Source organism: Lepisosteus oculatus, chromosome 4, assembly GCF_040954835.1.
Source record: "Lepisosteus oculatus isolate fLepOcu1 chromosome 4, fLepOcu1.hap2, whole genome shotgun sequence".
Classification (NCBI taxonomy): Eukaryota; Metazoa; Chordata; class Actinopteri; order Semionotiformes; family Lepisosteidae; genus Lepisosteus; species Lepisosteus oculatus.
This window is the reverse complement of record NC_090699.1, coordinates 16,292,982-16,312,984: the sequence shown is the minus strand read 5'-3', so window position 1 is coordinate 16,312,984 and position 20,003 is coordinate 16,292,982. Positions and strand designations below refer to the sequence as shown.

Below are 20,003 nucleotides of genomic sequence, written 5' to 3'. Positions count from 1 at the left end.
GATAGCTTTTAAAACTTCCACCTTTCCGTCTTGATTATTCAGCTCTGATCCTTGGAGTGCTATCTGTTTCCAACTTGCTCAGAATCAGCCGGAGCACTAAAAAGACCTGAGAGGTACTGAGATCAAAGACCTATAGGAAAAAGGAGGGAGGATTAGCAGATGACTTCCGACAATTCAAAAATCCTGAGTTTCCAACTGCTTGTTTTCAGTTCCCCACCCTCTTAATTACCTAACTGAAGGCTTAATTTAAATAACGTGTTGATTCATTGGAGTATTTTTAGAAGTTTTATTTTTCTACCCAAAATTTTGGAATTTGAGATTACTTATGAGTAAGTGTTAAAAAAGACCAGACGTTGTCATTTCAAATTAATCCTATTGCTGAGTCAGTAAAGGATTCAAGTGTGTAACTAAAAGCTTGGTTGGAACAAAATCCAGTTCCAACCATCAGCACAGTGATTGGAGAGTGATTAGAGAACCTGTCTTGATTTAAAAACTTAAAACCTTAATCAGAAAACTCTTCCCACTCATTGCAAAATTCTATGAAAAACAGGAACACAAAGATGTATGCAAAATCCAGCTAAATAATAATATTAAATGGTGAAAAAGAAAGAAGCTAGAATCACTATCCGGAAAACAGGGCATCAGGAAATTTTGGGGATTTTCCAAGACATTATTTTAGAGGCATCAGGCATGAAGACCAAATACTGTAAATCACTAATCTTAGAGAAAACATCAAATATCGCTCAGGAAGTGAAAGTGCTTAAAAAATTTGAGGTATCGAGTGATATCATGAAAGGAAGACATGAAAAGAAATATTGGCACAAAGTTTCCCAGATATCATCAGTGATTTCAGGGCTTTATTTTATATTAGCATTTGAGAAAATAATCTAAGAAACTAGTGGTCTTTCAGCGTGTACCGGTGTATTTAGAGATGCCTGTCTTCTCTTTTTAAGGAGCACAATCAAGATACTGGTGTTTCTGCCCAGCTTCTCCTGTCGTCTTCCACAGGTAGTAAATAGTTTATTTGGTATTTGACAATACTTGGGTCAGAACTCATGTATTTGTCTCTGTGAGCTGTATTCTACTCACTCATTATATACTTTATTCGTTTTTGTGTCACTCTATAGTGGCAGCAGCATTGGGAAAAATATACAGTACGTTTCCTGCAGTTCATTTGTAAATGTCTTGCACGGTGTTTAGTTCAGTTTCATTTGACTGATGAACTTACCAGCTCGTAGGATTAACATGCAATTCAAGGAATCATTATGCAAGCTTGGTTCAGTTGTCTTTTATTTAATCATTATTAAATTATGGAATTATGGAATTATGGAATTAAATATGTTGGAGAAGGAAGCCAGGAATCTGCAATTCCTCCTGAAGAAGGCCTACGCAACCAAGGAGTTCAGCAGGTCCTTCCCGTTCTCCGATATCCATATTCCTTTTGATATCCGCCTGCTGTACACGGAGGTAGTCATGGAGACGAAGGACTTCAGGAACGTTCCTCTTGCTCAGGTCACTCTGCCTGAAGTGCTGAGAGACCTGCGAAACATCACAGTGTTAGAGGGCCAGCTAGGGAGTGGGAAGACAGCCTGTCTGAAAATGATAGCTATGCTCTGGGCTCAGGGGGCGTGTCCCATTCTGAGGCGATTTGAATTAGTGTTTTATATTCCCTTGAACTGTGAACCTGAAAAACTCAGCGTGACTGAAATACTTAGGGATCATCTTCTCAAAGAGGAGCTGGGTATTTCAGAGTCAAACTTCCGGGAATTGATCCGTCATTATCGAGAACGTGTCCTGTTCCTGCTTGATGAATTTGGGAAGGATGCAACTCCTCTTCCCATGCTGATAGAGGAGTTGATTCATCGGACCCACTTGTGGAAAATCCCAGTCATCGTTGGTGTAAGAACCCAAAGCCTTTACCTTATCCGGAAGCATGCTGAGCTCCTGATTGCTATCCTAGATTTTCCTCTGCGTGGCACCATTAGCATCTTACGGAGTGTGCTGTCTTTTAACATGGTCCAAGTGGAGGATGTTTACAAAAGATTATATACATTCCCTGCCATCTGCCCCATCATCAAGACCCCCCTCTTTGGGTTAGCAGCCTGTGTGTCAAGGATTAAGTTCCCCAACAGAGAGTTTACCAGCATCTGCCTCCTCGACTGCTACCTGCAGTTCATAAGGAAAGACTCCGCTGGGCAGACGGGTGTCTGCGTCGACACGGTGTCCAGCGTGGGGGAGCTCTGTCTGAGAGGGCAGTTCCATGGGCAGTTTGAATTCACAGAGGCTGACCTTCTCCAGGCGGGAGTGAAGGAGCCAGAGGCCCTCAGGCTGGGGCTTCTGAACAGACTCACAGCCCAGAGAATCCAGCCAGTGTATCGGGTCTTTCACGTCTGTTTCCAGGAGTATCTGGCCGCGGTGCGCATGAACGAGCTCATGACCTCCAGCGTCCCTGAGGAGAGGGAACAAAGTCAGAAATACTTAGAAGAGATCGATTCTTTAGCTACTTTTTTATGCTTTGGGCATTTCCTTACCTTCACCTCTACAAGGTCAGAAAGAGCAGCTACAATCGTCACGGACTATACACTGAACAGGATTAACAAGAACGCTGCTTTTAGTGCTGACGAGGCAATCAAAGCGTTCCATACTCATCACCCTGAGATCCCGGTTTATATTGATAATTTCCTGCATGTTATGAATGCCGCCCCAGATTTACGCATCACTGTTACAGATACTTTTCTCTTCGACCAGGTTTTAAGAATGCTGATTGACTCCCTGTATTTACCGTCCTGTTCGCCAATAATCACAGAGGGCATGAAAGGGAAAAGCTTTCTCATCAACCAAATTCCATTACACGGACTGTTTTATTTCATAAATCAGTATCCAGAGAGCATTAAGGGGATCAAGAGCTTTCACCTCCATTTTTTCAAGGAAATGACCTATTTCAATGAGAATGAGGATCGCTTTCAAATAACAGAACCACCGGCTGTTGAAGAGGAGTTCGCTGGTTCATTTCGTGATCCTGAGAGATTGAGAATTACAAAAAGGACATTTAATCATTTGTTTAATTTGGCAATCAGTTTTTTCTCTGCTCCCATACCTGAGGAGTTTATTGATGTGCTGTGTTCAGCTTACAACAGACATGAATATAAAATCCCCCTTCTGCACGTGTCCATCGTGCAGATGAGACAACTGGCGGAGAAAGAGCTGGAAAACTTGAGCCTGTTGTTCTTCCTGTCAGACTCTGTGGTTCTGGATGTCCTGGACAGTTCAGGAATAGTTCAAGAACTGCATCTTGTTCTAGAAAAATATGCAGCAAAGGTCAAGGGGTTGCTTGTGTTATCCAACAGAATGAGTGAAGAAGAGCAGGCAATTCTTGCCTCACTGACCAATTTGAGGTCCTTAACTCTGATGTGCACAAAAGCAGACATTCCAGGTAAGAGGTCAGTGGTGTTGTAATGGTGTGGTCAGCAGGCCCGGATCAAGTGTCAGGAAACTCCGTTTCAAGGATATCTTGACTGTTTCAGAAGGGATAAGGATGCTTCTCTTCATTCAATAACAAAGATACATACTGAATTTCTAAACACATTGCAGATCTTTTCTATGTAGGCTATGTTATTTAAGTTATTTAAAACTCTGAGAATTTGTTTTTATGTTTATAAGAATCCATGGGAATCAGACTGCTGTAGTATGTTCAATGTACAGAACAGTCTGCCATCATGCTGTGTCAGATGATTTTAGACTCACACATGTTAGCATTGTGCTTTCAGCAGTGAGGAAAAACAATGCTTAATTAGCATCTTAGTAATAAGAATAATGTGTAATTTTCTAAATGCACTTAAAAATCCCTGTAATTCAGGTATAATTTAGATCTAATATATCAAATAGTGTGGTGTAGAATAGCTTTCCTCATGAGCTGGACAGCTTTCTGACCTTTCTTATTTGGCAGCTAGTAGTGAATTGATCCCAGGATGTCATCCAATTGTTTCCTGAAAGAAAACTATCCCACCACCCTTTGTGAGCTATTGTCTATTGTCTCCCATGCTCATTTTTAAATGTATTTCCCTGTGGTTTCCATTTGTGAAACAACTTGAATATTTAGCTTGTTCCATGCTTCCACATCCCTTTGTGTAAAGGAGTGCCTCCCTTCCTGACTGGAGGACCTCATCCAGCTGTCTTGAATGAAGTCAGGGTATCGGCTTTAACACTATCGCTGGGCAGCATGTTCCACAGCTGCTTTCGTAAAAAAGCCAGTTTGAAATTCACTTGTGCCCTCTAGTGTACTAGTACAGTGTACAGTAACACTTCGGTATTTATGAGGGTTAGGTGGCTTGAGGTCTCCTCAGATGGTGAATTTTCAAACATGGAACTTAATGCCTTGCTGGGGAATAATGTGTGGTTCCACAGTTCACAAAACCATAATAATGTTTTGTTATAACTTTTAACTATCAGTGATATTAGTTATTAGTATTTTTAAAGAAAATAAGTACTGAAAACTTCAGAAAAGCATTCCGTCCTCCCTGTAATTCTAATTACTGTATGTGCAAACTAATAAGATCACTGCTGTATAACAGCTTACCATGTACTGGACTTAGTTTTTCTTTTCATTGTTGTGTGTATTGTCTTTCCTTTTAGATCTTGTTTTTATTATTGTTAAAAAATGCAGCACTATCGTCTTGTAATGATGTTTATTACCTCACAGGAATAACTGACAGGAAAGTGAATTGAAACTGATAGCTTAGGGATACATGGAAGGTATTTGTTTTAATAACATTTCTTTTATCTGGCAGCACAACACTGAGTCACGCACACGCACTGCTCTGGTAACAGGTCCACACACAAGCCACTTACGCTTTCCTGAAGGAAACTGAACAACTGAAGCATTACCCAGGATGCAGTGCTCCAGAATCCTGTTAAATCATGTTAGCGCAGCTGTGCCTTATAACATTGTATAACCTTATAACACTTTTGTGCAAAGAAGCGAAATCATGAATATTGAACACGGTTTTACTACAGAAAGTTGTCTGTTGTTAGTTTACAGTTTAATAAATAAACTGCCTTTTCTAATTTTCCAGAATTGCTACTCCGTCAAATGGACACATTTTCAAAACTGGAGGAACTGAAATTAGTACTGGGTCCATCTCCAGGAATTTTGTGTGCCCTACCAGTTGGATTCAGCAAGGTGGTTACTCTAAGGAAACTGTACTTGAATATTAACATACAAGAGGAAGACACTATATTAGGTAAGATCAGGTTAATCCATCCATCCACCCATTTTCTAAAGTGCTTTATACAGTACAGGGTCGTGAGGAAGCCAGAGCCTATCTAGCAACAGGGGTAAGGCAGGATACACCCTGGATGGGATGCCAGCCCACTGCAGAGCAGACAGATACAAGCATACATGCACACTCAGATCGGGGTCTGTTCACCTTCCAGCACTGCCAGTGGACTGTGGGAGGAAACTGCATCACCTGGAGGAAGCCCACATGAGCGCAGGGAGACATGCAAACTCCATGCAGACAGCACTGAAATTGAACCCAGGGCCACTGTGCTACAAGGCTAACCCTAACCCTGAACTGGAATAAGTGGTTAGGAAAAGGGTGGATGGATGAGTCAGACCAACAAAGATCTGTTGGAATGAATGGCTACTCCTGACCAAGACTGGGAAGCACTGTTTTTTAGGTGATCAAAACATGATTCCAAAAATATTGTGCTAGAGCAAACAAATATGGGCGTTTGGACTGCATTTTCTTCTAAAACATCAAACCATTTTGTCTTTAAAAACACTTAACATGACCGAACAGATGTGTTCCTTGGAGCAATACGAATGCAAAAAACATTGCTGCATGAATCTAAATATCTGCCTTAACTGCATTTCATCTAAAATTTCCAAACTCATTTATGTAATCAACTACAGCCTTCCCTTTATAGATTCGATAGTGTGTGACAAGTAGAAGCTACATTAATGCTTACAAATAACCAAAATGTAAGTCTTACAAAAGTGCTGATGAAAAGTTAAAGGACGAAGGAATAGAATGCACTTTGGGTGTTGTCACAGCATTGTTTGAAAAGGCACAAGCAGATAAATTAAGAATGCAAAGACCGAAATGAATCAAGGTAAGGACAATGCTGAGGTCAAATCAATATACAGTAATTATTATTGGGAAAAATCCTACTGTATTATTGCAACATGATTGCACTGCCCTGCTTGGTGAAAGAACCAGCAGCTGTGGTTTTCAGGAGGAGTGGCCAGTCATCGTCTGCACCAGTAACAGTATGAAGCTTCTGATTTTTTTGTTTCGTTTTTTTGTTTCTGTTTTAGCGTGGCTTTTCGCACATTTCCCACTCTTGTCCAGCTTTGTATTGGAAAGTGACTCCTGTCCTGGGTTGGAAGGCATCATCGGCGCCCTGCCTTGCGCTAGCCTGCAGGAGCTCAAACTGGGCTGCATAGTGTTTACCGATTCTCAGCTGAGCTCTTTTGGTGAGCCGTTTCCTTCTGCCAATGAGTCTGCGCCATGTTCTTATGGATCACATTCCAGATTGTTGTTCTAGCAGTTCTTATCCACACCAGCGGGTTTTATAGAGGTTATCAAAACTAGTCACCCTGGCCTAGACTTTTTCACATATTACTGACAAAATAATGTCAAAATAAAAACAAAGGTCTACAGCTCATCCCAAATCAATTAGAAATATAAGACAGAATGTAACTTGCATGAGTAGTTAACTGCTTTTGCTATGAAACACTTGAATCCAGGGCATTATCCTCAACAACATGCCTGGGAATCTTGTTCTGCACTCTCATAGTTTCCTTCTGTGCTCTTTGGTTCACATTTCACTGTTCATTCTGAAGATGCCCAGCCAGAGTTTCTATTTCATTTTCATTTGCAATTACTGTTCAGAGCGTCTGACCATTTGTTTTTCACTTGGAAGACGTATTTTACAGTGTGTAAATAAAGGTAAAATAAATTGTGATTTTAGGTTTATTTCTCCTGCACAACCTTTTCACAGATCAAACTGTTCAGAGGGTATTCTATTTCTGGACTTAATAGAAGAGAAAATGTAAGAGTTGTAGTTGTGATCTCTGCTAATTGTAAAGTTTTGTTTTTTTCTCAGTTGCACAGCTGGGGAGATTCACAAATCTGAAAGTGCTGAAGCTGTGTAATGAAGTGTTTGACTCTGTGGAAGTAATGCCAGCTTTCGGTAGGTGGAAACTGACTTGGCGAAAGGCCAGGCACTTCTCGCTGAGTTACTGAAGCTTTCATGTGAACCACTCGTCTTATTGACAATGAGACTGTAACATATTCATGATTTGTTCTTAAGTTCTATGACTTTTTTAATATAGGCTAATTGATTGGTTGATATGCAGTTCAGCTCCAATTTCTTCGAGATGTTGGGCATGATTGTGTTGACCTAAAATCAGTTTGCTTGCTCTGCATGGGTGGCACGTTGGCTCCCTGGGGTGTATTGTTGGGACATTGGCATTGCCTGTCATTGCATTAGCAGTTCTGGAGCCCTGGGTTTAATTCTGGACCTGGGTTCTGTCTGTGGGGAGTTTGCATGTTCTCTTCGGTTTAGTGTGGGTTTCTTTCAGATGCTCTGGTCTCCTCCCACAGTCCAAAGACATGCTGGTAGGTTATATAGATCTGTGCACATCTAGATACATCCAGGATGTATCTGCCAGGCACCTGTTTCTTGCTGGGATAGACTCCAGCTGCCACGCAGCCCTGTACTGGATAACATGGCTAGAAAATGGATGGATGAATTTGGTTTACAGAATTATTAGTTCTTTAAAATACATCGCATAGATATTGTATTGTATGTGTGCCTATAAAACATTTAAGTATCTACAGCTGGCATCTATATGTGCCCTGCGATGGAAAACCAAATGATGAAAACATTTGACTGTCCATTGGACTTGTTGTAACAGTCTTGAAACACAGGCTAATGCAGAGAAACAGACATGCAGACATAAGGCTCAGAAACAGCACTGTTTATTCATAGTCCAGGGAAATAAAAAACTCCAAAGTAAAAGCCTAACTCTTTTTCAGTCCCTCACTATCAGGAGAGGGCAGCTAAGCTAATTCCCCTCCTCAAAGAACCGAACAACTCTTAACTCCAGTCTCTCTCTCTCTGTGACTCTTCACCAACAAAAAACATTTCCTTGAGTCTCTTCATACTAAACACTTCCAGAACCTTGCAGCTCTTTCCTCTGTGTCTTTCTCTTGGTCCCTCAGATGCACAAAGCCTAACGGAGGATCTGCCGTCTGTCTTCAAATGGCAGAAAGCACAGCAACTGACTTTTGGAAGCTTGAGCTTCCTTCTCTGTGATCTGACACCTGACCAATAATCTTCCACCAGCAGGTCAAGGGTCTAGTGACAGCGGGCAGCAGCTCACACCCCACAGCAGTCTGGGAAATGTGGTCCAGACAAGAACCTCCAGTTTGTCTTGACTCACTCCCCTCTTGCACATATTTGTACAGTACGTATAGTAAAGAGACTGAATGTCCTGAAGGGATAGGCCGTCCTGAAAAGAGTTGAGTAAAGTGCTGCTAATTATCTGTGTTCTCAGCTTGTGCTCTGCAGAAACTTAAAAACCTTGAAGTCTTGCATCTGCCATTTGGAAGAGGCATGAAGGAGGCAGCTGAGATGATTATTAAAGCTTGTCAAACTCTGCCGTGTTTGAGGTCCCTTCGAATGCACTCCTGTTTGAACGATGACAGTCTTGTCACATTTGGTAAGTTGTACCAAGATCCTTTACGTTTAGAATAGATCTGCAACAGAATAAGTGCTTGTTATGACAAGCCTACTGTATGATTTTCAAATGGTGTAAAAATAAGAACTAAATCAAACCTGTCAGTGCTGGGGCCCTAAGTTCAGTTCCTAAGATGCTCTCTGTGGCATTTGTATGTTCTCTCTGTGTTGATGTGGGCTTCCACGCACATGCTGGTAGGTTAATTAGCCTAAGTCGAGTGTGTGTGCGTCTGCCCTGTAATGGACTGGTGTGCCATCCAGGGAGTATCCTGCCCTACGCCTGTTGCTTGCTGGGATAGGCTCCAGCTCCCCTGTGACCCCATGTGGGATATTCTGGTTAGGAAGTGGATGGGTCACAGAACGCAGCCAGAAGGTTCAGAAACAGTACTCTCTACTTTATCATATTTTTTGTTTTCTATGTAATTTTTCAAATACATTGCTTAGGATGCATCCTACAGTATGTCTGTTAAAAAACATTCAAAACATCTAAATAAAGTAAGTGCTTTTAGTTATTTTAATCAGGCATAGGAAATCATAAAATTGAGCTTTTTCTAATTTTTGATAAGCTTCATGCCAGAATTGTTATCCTATTGATTTAGGATTGTTGTAATAAAACAGTAGTTCTGTTTCTAACAATAGTGCATTTCATTTTTCAATGCAATTGAAGATTTATTATTAGAAATATAAACAACATGGTAGTATTAGTATTCTAAAAAAATAATATTGTTTAAACCTATCTATCAGGAAAACATTATCTTGGTTGATAATACTGTTTTTAAACAGTAAAAATAGATTTTCATGGTAATGCTATATCAAATTTAGATAACTTATTTGTGGAAATGACATTCAAATGAATTAAAATGCTTGATTAGCTGCCCTTACCTACAGCTGCAATACCACAACTGTATTCCATGTAGTAAACAAATATAAATCTATTTTTTAGCAAAGGCAACCCAAAATGGCCATTTCCTTGGACTTCATAAACTCATTATAGACCACAGCATCAACACCACAGAAAGAGGCTGGCAGGAATTGTTCCACTGTCTGGGGCGCCTGAGTAACCTGGTGAAGGTGGACATCTCCAGACCCGTGTCTCATCTGATGAAACCTTCTTCCCGCCTGGTCGTCGCCTTTGTGAGGGCCATCGCGCAGCTCCCCAGAATCCAGCATGTTCTTCTGCTGGGCTGGCTGCTGGACGAAATGGACCGGAAGCTGTTTGAAGACATGAAGAAGAGGCATCCTCAGTCACGACACATTAGTTTGACCTACAAGATCCACGTTCAGCCAAAGATTGTAGAAAGCATTTGAACTTAAGTTGGCAACATGTACCACAACTTAACAGAAATCAATCCCCGTTCGACCATCGCTTTCAGACGCTGTTGGCACCCGGTACAGGTGTACTTGAAATGAAATGAGATGTGTACTTGTACTAATTAACTGCTTTCTCTGTGTTTTTCTATTATTGGAAAATAAGACTGCAAAACCTCTAAATATATTAATATTAATTATATTTTCATTTCCCTGAACAAGGTCTGAAACAACTCCTTAAGCCTTGCAGTCTTACACTGACTGTTCTTGGATCCTATGGGGAAATAGAAAGGGCAGAAGGGTCATGATCTGTTTTGTAACCAAGTGTATTCTGTAAAAGGATGTGATGAACTGTCTCCAGTCATTCGTCCTGCTCTCCTAATATGGACTAGCTGTAGATTGCTGTAATATCTCTCGCTGTGCTGTTGTTACCGAGGGAGCTTGGTAAAGTCCCTGATTATCTCCAGCTGGCAGAAGAAATAAAGCTGCAGACTGTTGTTCGCTGTAATCTCCTGAGAGCTGGTATCCCATGACACCAGTTAACTCACGCAAGCACATCACCAGTTGGGTCATCTGTCATTCCAGCATCCAGAATCCCAACAACTGGAGCTACTTGTGGGAATAGGTACTGGCCAGAAGGAGCCCCAGTTGGAAATGGCTTTGCCCAGAGGTTGAATAAACATTCAAGTGCTTGTGAAGGGCAGGGTCTTTATTAACAGCCGTTCATCTCTGATATCCACAAAATGTGTCCTCTCAGACATTTCCAAAGGTGTGTGTCCAGTGTTGTACACTGGGCCATGGAAGTGTCAGGGAATGACGATGCCTCAATAACGGAGTTACTTTTATTTTGTAACCGACTGCACCGCCTAGCAGTTTGAAAGGGTGCCAGGACACTCTACACTTGTGTTTCTCGGGGGAAAGCAGGGATATTGGGGATTTGGGGGTACAGAGAATTAAGTTGTGGTGGCAAATGTAAGGGTACGTTCAAGAAAAGAACCTTCTGCATCTTTTTGAAAGTGATTATTTACGGTAGTTCTTTGGAACACCGCCCCTTCTCTGTCCTGTGGCTGTGGTCCAGTTCTACACAGCCAGAGTGCTGCAAGTCTTGCAGACGGAAGAGGAGACTCCTCCTGTTCTGTACTGTACTGCAAGGCGGTGTAGGAGGGCACACGTCCCAGTGACTGTGCGGCTCCTACTGGACTGGTCCGCAGAGCAAGTGAGAGGCGAGCAACACGCTGCTCTGAATTTCCTGAGGCTCATTCCCAATGTTTGGAGAAGCAGCACTGAACTGAAATTACCTGAAAAGATCTGTTACAGAAGTCTCTGAAGTTGATCTTCTAAGAGCTGCAAATACAATTAATTTGCGAATATAATTTGTGTTTTACTTATAAGTCAAAAATGCTACACAGGAGAGACCTCTGTAACTACAGTGAACTAAAACGACCTGAAACGATCTGCTCCTCTGACCTTGTGAGTGAGGGAGTGAAGAGTGAGACTGTTCAGAACTCTTAAATAATGACTTTTAAAAAGAGGACGTGTCCTTGCACTGGCCTACGAACGTTACACTCGGAATCCCCAAATCCTATCCCTTTTCACACTCAGAAGTGTAGAGTACCATCCTAATGAAAAAGTAACAAATCTATTAAATTCACAGTCAGAGGGGGCAGATCACATTTAAGACATACACTGAATTTAAATATGTATTTAATTTTTGTTCTTAATTAACCAGGAATTCTGAAAATTCACTATTGCATACTAAAGGCTCTACATCTATCAGGTGAAATTTAGAATCTTATAGACATTACAATATATTGTTAAATTGCACTGATTGATAAACATGAATTAATTAAACTTCATTGTGTATATTTGTGGTGTGTCTATAAAGCAATTTTAGGGAAATCAAGTGATGCAAGTTCATTTCTGACTGAGGATATTATTTCCAATATCTTCAGAAACGTTCTAATATCTGGTGTTCTGCTCTTAGTCCCCTACATCACCAGCGACTACAGGGCAGCAGCTGATACTTTGGATTCATTACAAATGAGGAGCAGCGGCCTGGTTTGTTGCAATAGGTCTAGTTAAACACAAAGCTGCGTGCTAACCATGGGTTGAGCTCCAGATACAGCGTTACTTTCAGTTAATTGTTATTGATCAATTTTGTAGAGTTCATTGCATGGTTTGTCATAAGAATATAGTTAGAGAGAGATTCCTAGCATTGTGGGGGTGAAATAGAACTACACTAATGGGCTATTCCAGGATTTGAAAAAGGGACCCGCACCCTCATAATCTCATCATCGGAAAGTCGTGAGTTTCGGGGCAGGGCAGCTTTCTCTCTTGCTTTTTTGAGACACTTGCAGCAACTATTCGCTCAGAACCACGTCTGCGTGCCTACCACGTGGAAAGCGTCACCTTTACACGGGAGAGGAGCAAAGCCGCACCCCTTTCCTACATAACACTCACATTCAGAGTTAAGTCCACAAATTTGCCCTAACTTTCGCTGGCGCTGCTGTCAGCCTGCCCCTGTTGCCGATGAAAGGCTCACACAGCGTCAATGTTCCACATTCCGTAAGCAACAACTTCAGTGTTTCAAGTCACCCGATATGCCGAGAGTCAAAGGAGCGCAAAACCCCAAGCGTCAAAAGACAAGATGAGTTGATGGAAAGAGCATTGAATTGAGGAGCACAAAAGTTCAGCTCGTACAATAGGCAACGAAGGTCTATTCGTGCGTCTTCATCGCACTTGAAAGGACTGCCTTGCAGACCAAGGGCAGCGGGCGGTAAGACATGATGCCGAGAAGCCTGAAGCGAGGGGGATTAGCTCAAATGGTAGAGCGCTCGCTTAGCATGCGAGAGGTAGCGGGATCGATGCCCGCATCCTCCAGGTGCGAGTCTGGAGCTCTGGGAGCCAGGTGCTCTCCTTTAGCCTCTGCGACTTCTGATAGGTTCTCCTCCGCTCAACGTCCTTCAGCTGTCAAGCATTGAAGGGCCACGCCTCCTTCCCCACCTCAGTCTGCACCCAGTGCGTCTCCGGCATTTTCTCGTCCGATTTGGCAGCTTAGCAAATGAAAAGTATATCCGAGTGAAAACGGTGGTGAGAATACTCTCACGAATCCTTAGAAGACGTGCGTTTGATCAACGATTGCTTAACATTCACATTCGAGCCATCAAGCTCGTAGTTTTCCTTCAAATATTGAAAGCTGTCAGCGAGCACATCACGCTCTGCAGGACGGTGAAGTATTTTGAGTACTTCAACAGAAAGAAGAGCAGACAGCTCCACAAATATGCGAGGCGCAGAGAGCGCAAGGCGAGCCCCGCACACGTTTCGGTGGCTGAGAGAGGGCGGTTTTTGCTTCTGCATTTCTCAAGTAATGGCGCATGACGACAAGCGATCGCGGTGCTCATTTACCACATAGCGGTGAGGAGTTTTCAGGACGTGTTCTTTTGAACGAGCAACGAGGTTGCCGCCTTGGACAGCTGACTGCACGCTGGCATTGTGCCACGTGATGAGGATTGACCAGGCTCCTTCAGTCATCAGTCACCTTCCATCGTTTGCCGTAAGCAGACGCTGCGAGGTGATTTGGATATCAGGTCCCAGGAGTGTGGAAGAGGAGGAAAAGGGCTCGTCCGGGATTTGAACCCGGGACCTCTCGCACCCAAAGCGAGAATCATACGCCTAGACCAACGAGCCACAGCGACTCTTCCGCTTCTGTGTTGTCAGCGAGCTGGAGGACGGGGGGAGGCGTCATTCGCTCGTCCCGTCAGACCTTCATCAATAAGTCAAGAAAGCCGACTGCCTTGCAGGCGAAGGGCAGTGGACGGCGCCCTGTAAGAGGGGAACAAGCGGCACAAGGCCACGCCGAGGAGGAAGGGACAGCGAAGGGGATTAGCTCACATGGTAGAGCGCTCGCTTTGCATGCGAGAGGTAGCGGGATCGATGCCCGCATCCTCCAGGTGTACGCTGAGCGCTCGGTGCGTCGAGAGGTGTCCTTTAACCCCTGATCACGCCTTGCGAGGAGAGTGTGAAGCGTTTAGCAGCCACGCCCCCTTTTCATCTTCTCTCTGGTTTAAGTACGTCTCCGCCACTCTCTCTTGACACTTCATGGCAGCATGTCGGGGGTCCGAGTGATGTTTTTAATGGCTGAGTGAGGGCACGACGCTGAAGCAGAGAGGCCATTTCAGCCAGAGAGACTTGTGCTAGGTGAGCTGTGAAAGACAGACTCGCGACAGAAACAAAGCCCCAAAGTCTCGGGTGAGATCAAAAGGCAAATGCAACACCCAGCAGAGGGTGTCGCAAGATTAGGGAACAGGCGTCTGAAATCCCTGTGAGGCAAACTTTCCGGCCCGGGCACCGCAGCTGGCCTCGTTGGCGTAGTAGGTAGCGCGTCAGTCTCATAATCTGAAGGTCGTGAGTTCGATCCTCACACGGGGCAGGGCCACTTGCTTTCTTGCTCTTTTCAGACACTTGCAGCAACTATTCGCTCAGAACCACGTCTGCGTGCCTACCACGTGGAAAGCCTCACCTTTACACGGGAGAGGAGCAAAGCCGCACCCCTTTCCTACATAACACTCACATTCAGAGTTAAATCCCCAAATTTGCCCTAACTTTCGCTGGCGCTGCTGTCAGCCTGCCCCTGTTGCCGATGAAAGGCTCACACAGCGTCATGACAGTTGCAAAACAATGTTCCACACTCCGTAAGCGACAACTTCAGTGTTTCAAGTCACCCGATATGCCGAGAGTCAAAGGAGCGCAAAACCCCAAGCGTCAAAAGACAAGATGAGTTGATGGAAAGAGCATTGAATTGAGGAGCACAAAAGTTCAGCTCGTACAATAGGCAACGAAGGTCTATTCGTGCGTCTTCATCGCACTTGAAAGGACTGCCTTGCAGACCAAGGGCAGCGGGCGGTAAGACATGATGCCGAGAAGCCTGAAGCGAGGGGGATTAGCTCAAATGGTAGAGCGCTCGCTTAGCATGCGAGAGGTAGCGGGATCGATGCCCGCATCCTCCAGGTGCGAGTCTGGAGCTCTGGGAGCCGGGTGCTCTCCTTTAGCCTCTGCGACTTCTGATAGGTTCTCCTCCGCTCAACGTCCTTCAGCTGTCAAGCATTGAAGGGCCACGCCTCCTTCCCCACCTCAGTCTGCACCGAGTGCGTCCGATTTGGCAGCTTAGCAAATGAAAAGTATATCCGAGTGAAAACAATGCTGAGAATACTCTCACGAATCCTTAGAAGACGTGCGTTTGATCAACGATTGCTTAACATTCACATTCGAGCCATCAAGCTCGTAGTTTTCCTTCAAATATTGAAAGCTGTCAGCGAGCATATCACGCTCTGGAGGACGGTGAAGTATTTTGAGTACTTCAACAGAAAGAAGAGCAGACAGCTCCGCAAATATGCGAGGCGCAGAGAGCGCAAGGCGAGCCCCGCACACGTTTCGGTGGCTGAGAGAGGGCGGTTTTTGCTTCTGCATTTCTCAAGTAATGGCGCATGACGACAAGCGATCGCGGTGCTCATTTACCACATAGCGGTGAGGAGTTTTCATGACGTGTTCTTTTGAACGAGCAACGAGGTTGCCGCCTTGGACAGCTGACTGCACGCTGGCATTGTGCCACGTGATGAGGATTGACCAGGCTCCTTCAGTCATCAGTCACCTTCCATCGTTTGCCGTAAGCAGACGCTGCGAGGTGTTGTGGATATCAGTTCCCAGGAGTGAGGAAGAGGAGGAAAAGGGCTCGTCCGGGATTCGAACCCGGGACCTCTCGCACCCGAAGCGAGAATCATACGCCTAGACCAACGAGCCACAGCGACTCTTCCGCTTTTGTGTTGTCAGCGAGCTGGAGGACGGGGGGAGGCGTCATTCGCTCGTCCCGTCAGACCTTCATCAATAAGTCAAGAAAGCCGACTGCCTTGAAGGCGAAGGGCAGTGGACGGCGCCCGGTAAGAGGGGAACAAGCGGCACAAGGCGACGCCGAGGAGGAAGGCACAGCGAGGGGGATTAGCTCACATGGTAGAGCGCTCGCTTTGCATGCGAGAGGTAGCGGGATCGATGCCCGCATCCTCCAGGTGTACGCTGAGCGCTCGGTGCGTCGAGAGGTGTCCTTTAACCCCTGATCACGCCTTGCGAGGAGAGTGTGAAGCGTTTAGCAGCCACGCCCCCTTTTCATCTTCTCTCTGGTTTAAGTACGTCTCCGCCACTCTCTCTTGACACTTCATGGCAGCATGTCGGGGGTCCGAGTGATGTTTTTAATGGCTGAGTGAGGGCACGACGCTGAAGCAGAGAGGCCATTTCAGCCAGAGAGACTTGTGCTAGGTGAGCTGTGAAAGACAGACTCGCGACAGAAACAAAGCCCCAAAGTCTCGGGTGAGATCAAAAGGCAAATGCAACACCCAGCAGAGGGTGTCGCAAGATTAGGGAACAGGCGTCTGAAATCCCTGTGAGGCAAACTTTCCGGCCCGGGCACCGCAGCTGGCCTCGTTGGCGTAGTAGGTAGCGCGTCAGTCTCATAATCTGAAGGTCGTGAGTTCGATCCTCACACGGGGCAGGGCCACTTGCTTTCTTGCTCTTTTCAGACACTTGCAGCAACTATTCGCTCAGAACCACGTCTGCGTGCCTACCACGTGGAAAGCCTCACCTTTACACGGGAGAGGAGCAAAGCCGCACCCCTTTCCTACATAACACTCACATTCAGAGTTAAATCCCCAAATTTGCCCTAACTTTCGCTGGCGCTGCTGTCAGCCTGCCCCTGTTGCCGATGAAAGGCTCACACAGCGTCATGACAGTTGCAAAACAATGTTCCACACTCCGTAAGCGACAACTTCAGTGTTTCAAGTCACCCGATATGCCGAGAGTCAAAGGAGCGCAAAACCCCAAGCGTCAAAAGACAAGATGAGTTGATGGAAAGAGCATTGAATTGAGGAGCACAAAAGTTCAGCTCGTACAATAGGCAACGAAGGTCTATTCGTGCGTCTTCATCGCACTTGAAAGGACTGCCTTGCAGACCAAGGGCAGCGGGCGGTAAGACATGATGCCGAGAAGCCTGAAGCGAGGGGGATTAGCTCAAATGGTAGAGCGCTCGCTTAGCATGCGAGAGGTAGCGGGATCGATGCCCGCATCCTCCAGGTGCGAGTCTGGAGCTCTGGGAGCCGGGTGCTCTCCTTTAGCCTCTTCGACTTCTGATAGGTTCTCCTCCGCTCAACGTCCTTCAGCTGTCAAGCATTGAAGGGCCACGCCTCCTTCCCCACCTCAGTCTGCACCCAGTGCGTCTCCGGCATTTTCTCGTCCGATTTGGCAGCTTAGCAAATGAAAAGTATATCCGAGTGAAAACGGTGGTGAGAATACTCTCACGAATCCTTAGAAGACGTGCGTTTGATCAACGATTGCTTAACATTCACATTCGAGCCATCAAGCTCGTAGTTTTCCTTCAAATATTGAAAGCTGTCAGCGAGCACATCACGCTCTGCAGGACGGTGAAGTATTTTGAGTACTTCAACAGAAAGAAGAGCAGACAGCTCCACAAATATGCGAGGCGCAGAGAGCGCAAGGCGAGCCCCGCACACGTTTCGGTGGCTGAGAGAGGGCGGTTTTTGCTTCTGCATTTCTCAAGTAATGGCGCATGACGACAAGCGATCGCGGTGCTCATTTACCACATAGCGGTGAGGAGTTTTCAGGACGTGTTCTTTTGAACGAGCAACGAGGTTGCCGCCTTGGACAGCTGACTGCACGCTGGCATTGTGCCACGTGATGAGGATTGACCAGGCTCCTTCAGTCATCAGTCACCTTCCATCGTTTGCCGTAAGCAGACGCTGCGAGGTGATTTGGATATCAGGTCCCAGGAGTGTGGAAGAGGAGGAAAAGGGCTCGTCCGGGATTTGAACCCGGGACCTCTCGCACCCAAAGCGAGAATCATACGCCTAGACCAACGAGCCACAGCGACTCTTCCGCTTCTGTGTTGTCAGCGAGCTGGAGGACGGGGGGAGGCGTCATTCGCTCGTCCCGTCAGACCTTCATCAATAAGTCAAGAAAGCCGACTGCCTTGCAGGCGAAGGGCAGTGGACGGCGCCCTGTAAGAGGGGAACAAGCGGCACAAGGCCACGCCGAGGAGGAAGGGACAGCGAAGGGGATTAGCTCACATGGTAGAGCGCTCGCTTTGCATGCGAGAGGTAGCGGGATCGATGCCCGCATCCTCCAGGTGTACGCTGAGCGCTCGGTGCGTCGAGAGGTGTCCTTTAACCCCTGATCACGCCTTGCGAGGAGAGTGTGAAGCGTTTAGCAGCCACGCCCCCTTTTCATCTTCTCTCTGGTTTAAGTACGTCTCCGCCACTCTCTCTTGACACTTCATGGCAGCATGTCGGGGGTCCGAGTGATGTTTTTAATGGCTGAGTGAGGGCACGACGCTGAAGCAGAGAGGCCATTTCAGCCAGAGAGACTTGTGCTAGGTGAGCTGTGAAAGACAGACTCGCGACAGAAACAAAGCCCCAAAGTCTCGGGTGAGATCAAAAGGCAAATGCAACACCCAGCAGAGGGTGTCGCAAGATTAGGGAACAGGCGTCTGAAATCCCTGTGAGGCAAACTTTCCGGCCCGGGCACCGCAGCTGGCCTCGTTGGCGTAGTAGGTAGCGCGTCAGTCTCATAATCTGAAGGTCGTGAGTTCGATCCTCACACGGGGCAGGGCCACTTGCTTTCTTGCTCTTTTCAGACACTTGCAGCAACTATTCGCTCAGAACCACGTCTGCGTGCCTACCACGTGGAAAGCCTCACCTTTACACGGGAGAGGAGCAAAGCCGCACCCCTTTCCTACATAACACTCACATTCAGAGTTAAATCCCCAAATTTGCCCTAACTTTCGCTGGCGCTGCTGTCAGCCTGCCCCTGTTGCCGATGAAAGGCTCACACAGCGTCATGACAGTTGCAAAACAATGTTCCACACTCCGTAAGCGACAACTTCAGTGTTTCAAGTCACCCGATATGCCGAGAGTCAAAGGAGCGCAAAACCCCAAGCGTCAAAAGACAAGATGAGTTGATGGAAAGAGCATTGAATTGAGGAGCACAAAAGTTCAGCTCGTACAATAGGCAACGAAGGTCTATTCGTGCGTCTTCATCGCACTTGAAAGGACTGCCTTGCAGACCAAGGGCAGCGGGCGGTAAGACATGATGCCGAGAAGCCTGAAGCGAGGGGGATTAGCTCAAATGGTAGAGCGCTCGCTTAGCATGCGAGAGGTAGCGGGATCGATGCCCGCATCCTCCAGGTGCGAGTCTGGAGCTCTGGGAGCCGGGTGCTCTCCTTTAGCCTCTGCGACTTCTGATAGGTTCTCCTCCGCTCAACGTCCTTCAGCTGTCAAGCATTGAAGGGCCACGCCTCCTTCCCCACCTCAGTCTGCACCGAGTGCGTCCGATTTGGCAGCTTAGCAAATGAAAAGTATATCCGAGTGAAAACAATGCTGAGAATACTCTCACGAATCCTTAGAAGACGTGCGTTTGATCAACGATTGCTTAACATTCACATTCGAGCCATCAAGCTCGTAGTTTTCCTTCAAATATTGAAAGCTGTCAGCGAGCACATCACGCTCTGGAGGACGGTGAAGTATTTTGAGTACTTCAACAGAAAGAAGAGCAGACAGCTCCGCAAATATGCGAGGCGCAGAGAGCGCAAGGCGAGCCCCGCACACGTTTCGGTGGCTGAGAGAGGGCGGTTTTTGCTTCTGCATTTCTCAAGTAATGGCGCATGACGACAAGCGATCGCGGTGCTCATTTACCACATAGCGGTGAGGAGTTTTCATGACGTGTTCTTTTGAACGAGCAACGAGGTTGCCGCCTTGGACAGCTGACTGCACGCTGGCATTGTGCCACGTGATGAGGATTGACCAGGCTCCTTCAGTCATCAGTCACCTTCCATCGTTTGCCGTAAGCAGACGCTGCGAGGTGTTGTGGATATCAGTTCCCAGGAGTGAGGA

General features: G+C 46.0%; 2 protein-coding genes and 11 non-coding genes across 18 annotated transcripts in view; 10 read left to right on the top strand and 3 right to left on the bottom strand.

The window, feature by feature from the left end:
• Positions 1–20,003, top strand: part of LOC107077277 (baculoviral IAP repeat-containing protein 1-like) — a 150,575-nt gene that overhangs the window by 48,497 nt on the left and 82,075 nt on the right. The gene's annotated exons all lie outside the window — the stretch shown is intronic.
• Positions 1,328–10,553, top strand: LOC107077284 (baculoviral IAP repeat-containing protein 1e-like). Of its 6 annotated transcripts, none has more exons than XR_011189279.1 (7): positions 1,334–3,433; positions 5,073–5,240; positions 6,320–6,478; positions 7,111–7,197; positions 8,232–8,476; positions 8,567–8,731; positions 9,692–10,553. XR_011189279.1 is itself a non-coding variant. In XM_069188039.1 (6 exons), exons 2-6 carry the CDS (start codon positions 5,090–5,092, stop codon positions 10,054–10,056), a joined length of 927 nt encoding a protein of 308 aa, XP_069044140.1. In that variant the 5' UTR covers positions 1,328–1,409; positions 5,073–5,089; the 3' UTR covers positions 10,057–10,553. The 6 variants fall into 6 exon arrangements, 3 of the variants coding, with proteins under 3 accessions (XP_069044140.1, XP_069044138.1, XP_069044139.1); XR_011189280.1 differs by adding an exon at positions 5,434–5,679 and having other exon boundaries at positions 7,111–8,476; XM_069188039.1 differs by lacking the exon at positions 8,232–8,476 and having other exon boundaries at positions 1,328–1,409.
• Positions 12,864–12,936, top strand: trnaa-agc (transfer RNA alanine (anticodon AGC)). Its single transcript has one exon. It is a non-coding gene; the product is annotated as a tRNA-Ala (tRNA).
• Positions 13,672–13,743, bottom strand: trnap-ugg (transfer RNA proline (anticodon UGG)). The gene has a single exon. It is a non-coding gene; the product is annotated as a tRNA-Pro (tRNA).
• On the top strand, positions 14,413–14,485 carry trnam-cau (transfer RNA methionine (anticodon CAU)). The gene has a single exon. It is a non-coding gene; the product is annotated as a tRNA-Met (tRNA).
• Positions 14,990–15,062, top strand: trnaa-agc (transfer RNA alanine (anticodon AGC)). Its single transcript has one exon. It is a non-coding gene; the product is annotated as a tRNA-Ala (tRNA).
• On the bottom strand, positions 15,781–15,852 carry trnap-cgg (transfer RNA proline (anticodon CGG)). Its single transcript has one exon. It is a non-coding gene; the product is annotated as a tRNA-Pro (tRNA).
• On the top strand, positions 16,042–16,114 carry trnaa-ugc (transfer RNA alanine (anticodon UGC)). The gene has a single exon. It is a non-coding gene; the product is annotated as a tRNA-Ala (tRNA).
• On the top strand, positions 16,522–16,594 carry trnam-cau (transfer RNA methionine (anticodon CAU)). Its single transcript has one exon. It is a non-coding gene; the product is annotated as a tRNA-Met (tRNA).
• On the top strand, positions 17,099–17,171 carry trnaa-agc (transfer RNA alanine (anticodon AGC)). The gene has a single exon. It is a non-coding gene; the product is annotated as a tRNA-Ala (tRNA).
• On the bottom strand, positions 17,907–17,978 carry trnap-ugg (transfer RNA proline (anticodon UGG)). The gene has a single exon. It is a non-coding gene; the product is annotated as a tRNA-Pro (tRNA).
• Positions 18,648–18,720, top strand: trnam-cau (transfer RNA methionine (anticodon CAU)). Its single transcript has one exon. It is a non-coding gene; the product is annotated as a tRNA-Met (tRNA).
• On the top strand, positions 19,225–19,297 carry trnaa-agc (transfer RNA alanine (anticodon AGC)). The gene has a single exon. It is a non-coding gene; the product is annotated as a tRNA-Ala (tRNA).

Bases quoted from the DNA above. Each gene is read 5' to 3' on its own strand.
- LOC107077284 (XM_069188037.1), top strand. From the start codon at position 1,339: ATGTTGGAGAAGGAAGCCAGGAATCTGCAATTCCTCCTGAAGAAGGCC. The intron at 5,241-6,319 runs GTAAGATCAGGT...TTTCTGTTTTAG, and splicing joins AGAGGAAGACACTATATTAG to CGTGGCTTTTCGCACATTTC. The intron at 7,198-8,566 runs GTAGGTGGAAAC...CTGTGTTCTCAG, and splicing joins GGAAGTAATGCCAGCTTTCG to CTTGTGCTCTGCAGAAACTT.